Consider the following 11,660-nt stretch of genomic DNA (forward strand, 5'->3'; position numbering starts at 1 on the left):
ATTTTTTTAAATAAGTAAGGGTTTTAATTAAAATGGTGTCTGTCTGTTGTGTTTTTGCCTATGGTTTCATAATCAGATAATCATCCTTGAAAATGGGGTAAAAAAATAAAATAAAATCATTCTTTCAATATACCTTGCTTGAAATTATAGCCAGCAAAATAAATATAATAAATATACAGGGTTTGTGTTTAGTCTCACACAACAGAGCCATTTACTAACACCACATTGGCAAACACAGGACAAATTATTATTTTTATTTTTTCAGTTTTAGTGCCTAAAGTGCTTAAAGGAAGTGCTGACATGCGAGGGTGCAGAGAAGGAACAGCGAGGAGTGAGGAATGAGAAGGAATGAAGAAGTCACACTGCCACTGGGATACTTAGAGCTGGTTGGGGCTTGTTCATAAAAACAGACTTTACTGCAAGTAAAGGATCATTTTATTTATCATTTTTATTCGAAGGTTTTCTCCAAACAGACATAAAATGTTAGAGCATAAAAATCAAATAAACAGCCTTCTTCACTACTACTTCTACAAGCTACAAAACTGCACCAACAGCCACCATCTGCCACCAGAACTGCGGCGGCTGTGGCTCAGGAGGTAGAGTAGGTCATCCAGAATATGGAAGGCTCTCTGGGTTGGTTCCTCCTGCACATCAAAGTATCCTTGAGGAGGTAAAGTGAAACCCAAATTGCTCATGATGAGCAGCATGGCAGCCTCTGCCATCAGTGTATGAATGGGTGAATGTAACAAGTGTTGTAAAGCGCTCTGAGATGCAAGAAATGCAAAGTCCATTTACCATCTGATTAGCAGATCATTTAAACTGCTGAATGAAAACTGGTCAGCAGGAACAAAGTCACAAGTGTAAGAAACATGTAACAAATCTTCGAAGCCAAACCATTCTGAAAAGTTAATACTGCTATTATTAAAAAACTTGATAAGCTTATCACATCTCAGATCTGGGCCAGCATTCGTCAAGAATCTCTAAATCACTCCGAAGAAGTTCACATTTGACTAAAAACACTCTGAAATCGGTGCAGGATTTCAGATTCATGATGACTAATGGAGCATCCTACACTGCCACAGTGATGTGATGTCGGTGTTTTATGAAACTCGCAGCCATGAAGTAGAATTTACGATAACACACTGGAGTCATTCTTGGTTGGAGTTCCCTGACAGATGCAGTTAGAAATATTAAACAGAGGTAAACTTTTAAATGCATAAAAACCTTGCACCAGTTCTTTTAACGTGTGTAAACAAATAACTTAATAAGGTTATACTGTATATTCGAAAATTAATCCACCGTCAAATTCCCTTGAACTCTTTTCGTGTTTTCATGCAAGCAAAAATATAAGCCTGCTCTTATTTGGAAACACAAAAAATATATTTAGCAACAAATGATACCTATTGTAATTATGCAGGTGATGTTGGCATTGCGTCTGTGCATTCTAAGGCACATAAAATTACTTCAAAAAAGTTATTTTCTCTTAGAAACGTCACAGTAGATGAAAAAAAGTATTTAGTATTTAGGTGGCTGGTGAGGGAGTACAAAAGGAGACCGTTGGGCTTTGGCGGAGGTATGCACTCTACTGCCTTTCTAGTTAAGCAATACATTAATTTGGCATTAGTAATATCTTTCCATGTTTAATCTTGTGTGTTTAAAGTTATCTGCTTGTACATTTAAAACACATAAAAAGTGGTGCTACTTTTTGCATTGTGAATTTAAAAAATGCGGAAAGTAAGGCTAACAGGGAATACTAGTATATTTCATAATTTGGGTCAGTGTAAAAAGCTTCATAAATAACCCTCAAATCAACTCTAAAAAGGAGTGTTTGAACTTTCAGTGTGACACATTGGAGGGATTCTGAGATACTTGGTATAGTAAGCACAACGACGAGGCATGAGAAGTGTTTGTTCTTTAGGGGTTCAATAGTGCGGTATACTTAAAAGTGTACTGTTGCCCATAAGTGCTCCTTTTGGCATTTAAGTAGTGCATACAAATCAGATCATGGAGAGATGTTTTCTGAGCAGCTGCCAAAGAAGCTCTGGATCCTTAATTTAAATGGCCAGTTTCACAGTTCTGCCAGCCAAAACAACAGGAACATTATTCATCACTTTTTATGCTGAATTCACCAGACACCATGAATGGGGATAAAGGGGTGCTTAAGCTATTCAAGCAGAGACTTATAAATGACAATTTATTTTAAAAAAAAAGGTTAAAATTATAAAAAAATGTCCCACAATATAACTTGATAGCCTCTGCCTACGCCCATAGCAACACGTTCGTAACATAAGCTTCCTGTTAATGGGTATTTAGAGCATCCCAAGCAAGTTCCAGGCAAAGCTGTCAGGGTTGTTTTCTCCAACTCTGAAACCCCCTACAGAGCCACAGTTAACATCTTAAAAACAGTATTCTAAGAGTGAGTAGGTTTCCTCCTTCTATGGAGGGAAGTTTTAGTGACACTTGTACTAGGCACTCGGGTGTAGTGTCTTTTAAACTAAGAGATTAATTTAAGGTCTAGAGGCAACGCAGCACCTGGCTGTGCACTAAGTTTTCCTCGTCCTCAATTTCAATGCGAGACCGTAGTTTTGAGATTTCTGCAATAATACCCATTTCACCTCACGCAGCCTCACTGCACATTGCTCCTGTGTTTCTTAGATAACTAAAAAATGCCTCTGACACCCTCAACCCTGATCACTAGAGCACTTGAAGGTAATCCTAGCTTTACAAAAAGAGGATTGATTCTCACTGCAGCTTTGGTTTTCAAGATTCAAGGTAACCCAGGAAAAAAAAAAAATCCAGTCCAGTCCAAGCAAAATTGAGAAACAATGCCCAAAGCTTCAAGGCTGGACAAAAAGAAACATCACAGCCTTTGAGCTGAAAGAGCTCGAGAGTCAAAGAGCAACATGACTAGCAGGATCCTGTGGCAGGTGTCGGGGGCTGTTAAGGGGCTGTGAGAGAGGAGGCATGGAAGGATTCAGGGAGGTTCTTGGCGTACTCCACCAGCTCGTAGGAATCTCTGATGTCTGTCAGGCCAAACCAGAAGACCGTCCAAACCCCATTAACGAAGCTGCCATCACAATGTTTAAAGTACCTGGACAGACAGACAGAGCAGGTGTATTAGAATGTTTGAAGTTGGTTAAATATTATGGCAAAAATCGTTTCAGTTGTTCTTTAATTCGCTTTTGGTCAAAACTCACTTATGGCATTCTCCACTTGCACGATGTATACAATATACATCTTTAGTTATCGCACAACATTTGAATGAGTCTCCAACCTGTTTATTCCTCTCCTCCCCCCTCTGCTGGGAAATACTACACAGACAGGAAAGGCCAGTTTCACAATGACAGCGCTGATTGAGCTGAAGCGAACTAGTGACTTAGTGAGATTGTACTGTTTGTCAGAAATGATGGCACCTTTCCGGATCTGAAGTGGAAGGATTCAACAGAGCATGTAAATGAGAGCCCATGAGGTTACATAAAGCTTTGGGTAGACAGGATTCCTAGACTTTAATTGGCATTTGTACATTCTGTTCTAAACAGATTTCTTTTAGCTCCATTGTGACTTCACTTTTGGTTTAATCAGTGGTACATTGAGAATTTTTTCCATAATGCTGTCAGACACTTGTCAGGTCAATGCACATCTTCTGCCACAGCCTAAAAATCCACCTTTTCAACTACATCTCCATAACCCTCGTTCAGGGTGTGTACAGGTATCACACTTATCAGTTGAATGCTTTTTAAGACATTTCAAATATTTTGTAACCAAATGTAAAAGATATATGGACACATTCTCTTTATCTTATTGGAACAGTGCATGTTAGTATGGTGGTAAGTAGTACATACACTGATCAGCCACAACAACTAGTAGTTGGGGGCCTTAAGCACATAAATAGGTCATTTCGCACAAATTCATCTAAAAGCGCCAAATTTGGCACAGATGTAGCTCAGGTCATACTGAAATAATTAAGCTAGGGTGCCGGAGCCAGCGACCCTTGGGGCCAAGATGGCGGCCAAACCCAATATGGCCGTCGCACGAAAAGGGTTCCAACTATAACTTTTGAACCACATGAGCTACAAATACAAACCTGATGTCTTTTTCAGCTTAATTGATCATGGGAAACACATAAGAATATTAATATTTATGACCCGGTGCATCTGGACCCCTTAATCCTCCAATTTCAATATGGCGCCTGTCCAAAAAAGCAGTTTTGGCTGTAGTATGGGCCTTACACCGCATTGTTTGTGCCAATTTATCTACAAGCACCAAATTTGGCACGGATGCTGCTGAGAGCATACTGAAATGATTTAGCCAGGGCGCCCGAGCCAATGGTCCCTGAGATCAAGATGGCGGCCAAATCCAATATGGCCGCCACCTGAAAGAGATTCGGCCCTAGCTTTTGAGCCAGATGAGATACAAATACAAACTTGATGTCTATTTTACCTTTTTTGACCATAGGAAACCCACTGGAATACTTACATTTATGATTGGGTATATCAGGCCCCCCCAAATTCCCTAAATTCAATATGGCCACTGTCCGAAAAAGGGTTTTGGCAACAACTTTTTAAGCAAATGCGCTACAAATGAGGATGTAGTGTCTATTTTATGTTTATTGACCACAGGAAGTCCATTGGCAAATTTATATTTATGCTAATGTAAGTCTGGAACCATATTCTTTTCAAGACTGTGTTTAAAAATCCTTTTTTACCACAACTCTGAAGGATATTCTCAATGTTGATTCATTTCCTAATAAAAGTGAAATGCTTTCAGTGTACCACAGGTGAATACATTTCAAAGTGTAATCATATAAGAAAGAATAAGACACAATTATTATTCCAAGGCAATATTTATATTATGTCAAATTGTTAGAAGAATAATATAGTCAGTTTGTCCAAAACTCTTAAAGGCTTGCTTAGCATAACAAAAAACAGCACTAACATAAAACAAAAGTGAATTCTCATGGTTGAATTCTCAGAGCTGTGGTTCCAGCCGCGTAGATGAAGCTAGACATCACCTTTGCTAGAATGGTACCAAGGCTTTTGAGAACCTGCCTCCCACCCAAGCTGCACTGCAGCACATTAAAAGAGCACTGCTGCAGGCCAGCTTCTACTGGAATCAGGTAACCGCTGTCCAGCCAGATATCCCAGAGTTCGATGCATGGCGATGGTATCGGGACTCCACGAGCAAGACTTGGGATCCTTACTGGACTAATCTCAGAGACGCCAGTAAAGCCTGCACCATTCTCCTCCACTGTGGCTGCAAGAAAGCATGTTGAGGGCACTGCAAGTGGTGTAAAGCCGGAGTCCATTGCACTTCTATATGTGCATGTGAGGGTACTCGTACAAACAATGATGGTGAAGACGATGAGTGATCTGGTGATTGTGAGTGATGATGATAATTCATGTGAGAGAGACCATGATGTTACTGCTGTTTTTTTGTTATGCTAAGCAAACCTCTAAGAGTTTTGGACAAATTGACTATATTATTCTTTTAACAATTTGACATAATATAAACATTGCCTTGCGAATAAAAAAAAGTGTCTTATTCTTTCTTATATGATTACACTTCAAAATGTATTCACCTGTGGTACACTGAAAGCATTTCAATTTTATAAGGAAATTAATCAACATTTAATCAATCAATCAATCTTTATTTGTATGGCGCTTTTCATACAAAAAGTAGCGCAAAGTGCATTACAGAGTTCAAAAACAACAACAGAAAAAAATAAACAGCAAATAAAATCAAGAGAAGAAAATCAAAAGAACCCAACCCTCCCACCCCCACAGACATGCACAGAGACATACACAAATACATACACACTCATACACCCACTCACACCCACACATACACTAGCTGTCGTTAAAGAGACATGGCTGGGCAGCGAGACCTGAGGCGCGGAGGAAGCTACCTTTGGGGGGCCAACCACACTGAGAGAGATCAGTATAGTGTCTCTGGGACTTTGCACCACTCCAGTGATATTCTTTGAGCCCATTTCTCAGCCCACGCTGAAGAGACTACTATTTGGGAAAGTACCAGGACTCATTCGGCCCATTCTGCCATAGGACTAAACACTAGCCATTGTCTTATTTTCAAAAGACATCTAAGCACTTTAACATTGTAGTCTGTTACTATTTTTTGGTTATATTTGCTAAAATTGTGATTATAATCTGACAGTAGAATAAGATTGAGGTCAGCTGTGTAAAAATCCGCTGTCTGTGGCTCACCCAGTGGCTGTAATTTGGTTTGCAAGACTCCACTGCTCCCGTTTTAACACAACCAATCAGAGCCAAGGGGAGTGTCTGGAGAGCGTATGCACGAGCACTGTCAATCATGCTCATGCATAAGCTGCTGGCAGCCCCCTTCCCTCGCCCAGTGTGTACTCGGCAGTGCCCCTCCCCCGTGCAGATCCTGCTCTCACCTGGTCAGATAGGTTCAAGTTCAAGCTCAAACTGCGAACAGTGGCGGGGAGACAACAGAGCAGAAGGATGCCTATCCCACGGTTCGCAGCACCATTGCCCATGTCAAAGAGAAGAAATAAGAAGACTGACGAAGAAAAGCAGTGTAAAAAGAAAGAACTGGACCGAGCTAGAGAGAAAACTAGGATAAATATCGGAGTGTCATTTCAGAGGTGGAGGGAGCTGCGGGATTTGTAAGGACTCAAGAGCGCTGCAGAGCTTGATAAATGTTCAATTCTGTTATAACCACAAGGCTATGGTGGCGGCGGTTACAGTAATACTCACAATAGTGCATATCGCCAATGTTGCAGTCGAGCCACTTGTTGGTAAATCTAGCTTGTTAGCTTGTATGCTAACTCCGGTGTTTACCTTTGTCTTTATGGCTACTGGTTAGCAAAAGGTGTATTTCAAGTGACCAGGCAGTTATAACTTAGTGTTCAGTACGCTCTGAAGTGGTTGAATTGGTTTAGAGAAATAACATTACTCATGCTTCAGAAATGCAGCATGGTGTTGCATCGGGCAATGATTAGCTGGTAACTCTGTCTACAGCGATGTGAGGAATATTGTTCGTTCCTCGGGATATCTACAGTGATCGGGATGAGGCACTCGTCACTCTAATTTGGTTGCATTGATCAGAAAGAGAACAAGCAGGGCTCATGTTGTTTTGTTATTTTGAATGTGCCATCTTGGATATCTGGCGTCCTCTATTACCGTGGTTACAAGCCTGCTCGTGCACAGCAGGCTCCTCTGTGGGGAGGGGCTTTAAAGGCAGGGCTGCAGCAGCAGAGAGGAAGAAGGAGGGACCTGGGAGCTGTGTCATTCAAATTTCCTGACTTCGTCCACTTTCTTCTCATAACTCTGAACTGCAGCTTAAAAGGGACACTCCCCCAGTTCTTGTTCCTATGTGGTTTGGATGCACTAACAGTGAGATGGTTTGGACGAAAGTATCAGCTAAATTGACAGAACATAAAGGTCTCACCAGGGGTTAATCCTGTTGGTGGCTCTGGACCTCCAGAACAGTTTGCCTAGGTCCTGTCTGATACACTCCCACAGGATGTGGCTGGTGCCCTGACCCTGCTTACTGCTGCTCACCACAAACTTGTCGAGGTAGGGAGTGCCTCTGTTCACTGGCTCCATGGTGATGATGGCTGCTGCACTGTAGCTGGTGAGACAGAGATACAAAACCCTCAGCCTTAGATCCATATGTCAGACATATTTACACCCGCAGGCCTTGGTTTGACGACAAAGACAGGATGCAGATCATATCACCAACGCTGATTCGGATATATACGTGGATGTGTTTTCCTTGGAATTTGTGCACACACCCTTCAGAGAGGTAGATGGAGTGCAGCCTTCCTTTCAGAGAGTCGATGTAGTCTCGCCTCAGGGTTTTATCAAATGACTTGTTGATGAGAGCCAGCAGACGCTCTACATCAATTCCATCCAGAGAGCTGTACCTGCACACACATACAGACACACACACCAAACAATAATTCATCCTTAAGGCAATACATGACCAGCTGTCTGTTTTGTTTTTTATAACTCAGGATGGAAGAAGACACTCCACTCTTTTAGGTCAGGAAGTGATCTGGATTATGACTTGAATGTAGAGTTATGGCTCGGATTACACGTGTCCGTGTGTACGTGTGTCACGTACTTACCGGTGAATGGGGTCTCCGTTTTTGAAGAGTGTCCCAGAACCTGAGGGGAAGTGCAGACAGAAAGAACGAGCAGTTATTGAAAATCAAATGAGGATATACATCTCACGTTAATCATTGTTGGATGGGCAAAATCACCTCCCCACGCGATAACACACACACGCACACGCACGCACACACACTAACACACGTGGACCAGTACCTTCTTGGGTTACACCTCAAAATAGCTCAGCTCTCCATGTGCAGGAGCGTGCGCTCACCTCTGTGGCTGAACAGCTCGGTGAGCAGCGTGTCGGCGGAGGTGATCACTGCAGAGGACTCAGTCGACAGCTGGTTGAGCAGGCGGGCTATGGTGGTCACTCTGCGGCGCTCTACAGCACTCAGCCACTCTGCCATGGACAAACCGGGCAAGTCGCTAGGCAATGACACTGTACCAAGCACCTGTAACACACATACAGAGTGTTCAGGAGAAGTTATACAGCATGTGCGCATCTATTCTGCAGATTTACACTTTTGTGCACTTATTCAGACTGGACTGCTGCTTTCCTTACAGAACACTTGCAATCCGTCTGACTTAAAAACCTCCCAATGCAAACAATACAGTATTTAAGTGCTGGTCTAGCCATCTCTCTTGCCTTGCGTTCTTGGCTGCGCAGGCCTCCTGAGTTGTTCAAGAACATGACTTTGTGGGGTTGCAGGGCTCGGGAAATCGCTGCCGTCACCTCCGTTGGGTCCAGCAATACCGAGCAACCTTGCCCGTCCCTGCCCACCGGGCAAACTAAAGGGATTGTCTCGCAGTTCAGGCTCCACTGGAGGAGGCTGGCGTCCACAGTGACGGAGGATGGAGCACTGCAGGCAGAGAAAATAATAATAATAATAATAATGCTGAACTCAGTGTTCATTATCATCATTTATTTTTAAATTGAAAAAAATAAGCTTGGACACATTTTTTTTTATTTCTCAATCCATGCCCCATACTCATGATGAGGCATCTGATGGTAAGTCTTTCATATAAATTGGTGAGTAGTGATGATGTTTTAAATATTGATGATTGGATTGGATGGTGATGGCTGGATGTCTTTTCAGATTTACGGCTTATGTATTTTATGTAAGCTTGTGTGGTAGTTTTTGACATATGTTTTGGGGAAGGTGAAGTTGAAGTTCAGGCATATTTAGTTACAGTTTAGTCAAGGTTGTGGAACATGACTGCAACTTTTAGTTCTTGTGCTATTGCTGGATGCTGCCGGCATACTGAATGATGGCAACTCTACAGTATTTGCGCAGTAATGAACACATGATCAGCTCCTTCCTGAAAAAAAGTTATGAATGGGTGAGCACAACACAGTATGGCTGCACATCTACGGCTAGGCTTGGACTGATAGACGATGCCATCCTCCGTCTGGCTGACAGCCACTGACTACTGAGTCATGTACTATCGCAAAATTGTTCCCCGACCACAGAGCACAAAAATGTACCGTGTTTCCTCAAAGTTAGTGTAAGAAAGGAGTCGCTGGCATTTCTGTCATGTGGGGAGAGTAACCCGGTGCCTTGAGGTGTCTCAACCCTCACCTGCTTCCGGGTGGGGCTTCATGCAGCAGGAGGAAGGACTCTGCGGAGAAGAGTGGTAGGACAGTGGCCGAGTGCTGCTGCAGAGCCTCGGTCAGCTGCTGGCACCGCTCCACCAACCCTCTGGTGCATGGAGACCCGGCGACCGGCTCCTCGGGCCCCATCTCTTCATGCTCAGACTGGCCCATCACCACCACAGGCTTCATATCCATCCGCTGCAGGAAGGAGAGCCCAAAGGCCAGACTCTGAACCATCTCCCTGCTGTTGAACACTGAGCTGTCCACCTGGAGGACACAGAGACAGAGAAGCACATTCACTGACACTGTCTCAAACTAATTAGTTTCGCTTTCTCTGATTTAATAAGGATGAAATGAGTGGCTTTGTTTTACTCACTTGTAGTCACACTTTTGTGGCTTTTTCTATTAAGGTTCTTAGATTTAGGTCGTGGCAGCTCAGACTGATGGATTGCTGTGTCCTGGCTGACTTTTATGAGACATTCAAGTGACCACTGCACGTTTAGGCTGTCATTTTTAAATTTCATTTTTAAAATATTTTTTTTTTTTTTTTTTTCAGATAAATTCAATTCAGTTTTTTGCAGTTATCCTGCCCAACAAATGTTTTTTGTCAGTAAAATGAAAAGCTGTGCAAAATGTTTATCACACTAATCGTGAATCATATAACAAGTGCAATATCTGTCAAAATACTAGCAATCTGATTTTTTAAATGTATTTTCTTTGACCATATCTTGTAGCCCTTGAACAGTGGCACATTTTTTATATTCGAAGTTAACGTAGAAATGAGATGGTGCTAATATGTCATTATTTCTGACATATGAACCCTCCACCCTGCTGCTGAGTGGTGTCTGGGCTTTGTGTCCTGTTCATGTATGATGACATGTTTAAGCATGCCTTACCTCCAGTATAGCAAAAGCTGGAGACTGGCCCGAAGTCGCTCTCTGGAACTGGGTTAGCCAGTACCGAGCTTCCCGGGGGTCTCCACCGACTTCGTTGAGAAAAGCTTTCACGTCCCGATAAATCAGATTCCGGTTAGCGAGCACATGTCGGTCTTTAGCAGAGAAAAAGCCGGAATGCTCCTGCTGGGCCGAAGCCGCGGTCTTTCCTCCGGCGCCGGCCAATTCAGAGCTCATCATGCGGGGCTGCGGACCGAACATCCTCCGTTGGCGGTGACCGGATCCCCGGGTCAGCGCCGGCGGTGACGGACTTGACAGATACTTTCCGGCCATCACCACGGCACGACAACCGGAGGAACTGCTGTTTACTTTGGCCATGTTGCGCTCAGACAGAGTTTCGAGCCCTTCGGGTTGACTGCGGAGGTTGTGGAGCACTCGGCCGGGGGCCGGCAGCTCTCAGCAGCCGTGAAGAGTTTCATTGAACCCGCCTCCGCTGCTGCTGCTACTGCTGCTACTGCTGTGTCGGCACTTCTCATGTTTCATCAGCCCGGCTCACGGGGCGGGTGTTCCCGTCTGCCTCAGTCTGAAACTTGCATTTCTGTTGGTGAAAAACACTTTGAGTAAGTAAGTGGTATTTTAAAAAGATAGGTGCACTGCTGGTGTATTCTAGGATTTTTAAATTATTTTTTGTGAATGTAGTAGGCTATGTATAGCCTACAGTGGCTGGATAATCAGGCTACTAGCAATATTATTTTAAAGAAAGAATTATTACAGGGACATATCAACCTGTTAATTCGGCTAGTGGTTTAGTGGTGCTGGGAAGGCATTTTTTATTTTTATACAAGGTTTCATATTCACTTGTCATTAAATATCCTATTATACAAGCTTACTGTAAAAACAGGTGTCACTGTCACTGAACATGCTCTGATTGTGAGTGTGTGCAGTGCACACTGTAAACTAGATATGAGTGAGCACACCTGTCAGTTTTCATTTAGCTCATGTGTAGGCCTGTACTCAGTGATTTAAAATGGTACATGGTAGGGGTGATGAAAAAAATCGCGATTATAATATTGA

At 42.9% G+C, this 11,660-nt stretch overlaps 1 protein-coding gene across 1 annotated transcript; it reads right to left on the minus strand.

Moving 5' to 3' along the window:
* Nucleotides 1–425: 425 nt before the first annotated feature.
* On the minus strand, nucleotides 426–11,126 carry nags (N-acetylglutamate synthase). Its single transcript, XM_030408597.1, has 8 exons — nucleotides 10,590–11,126; nucleotides 9,680–9,960; nucleotides 8,746–8,959; nucleotides 8,371–8,551; nucleotides 8,114–8,153; nucleotides 7,778–7,909; nucleotides 7,432–7,614; nucleotides 426–3,091 (listed from the first exon to the last, which is right to left on the minus strand). Exons 1-8 carry the CDS (start codon nucleotides 10,962–10,964, stop codon nucleotides 2,941–2,943), a joined length of 1,557 nt encoding a protein of 518 aa, XP_030264457.1. The 5' UTR covers nucleotides 10,965–11,126; the 3' UTR covers nucleotides 426–2,940.
* Between the last annotated feature and the right edge of the window lie 534 nt (nucleotides 11,127–11,660).

This window comes from Sparus aurata, chromosome 23 (genome assembly GCF_900880675.1).
Source record: "Sparus aurata chromosome 23, fSpaAur1.1, whole genome shotgun sequence".
Lineage (NCBI taxonomy): Eukaryota > Metazoa > Chordata > Actinopteri > Spariformes > Sparidae > Sparus > Sparus aurata.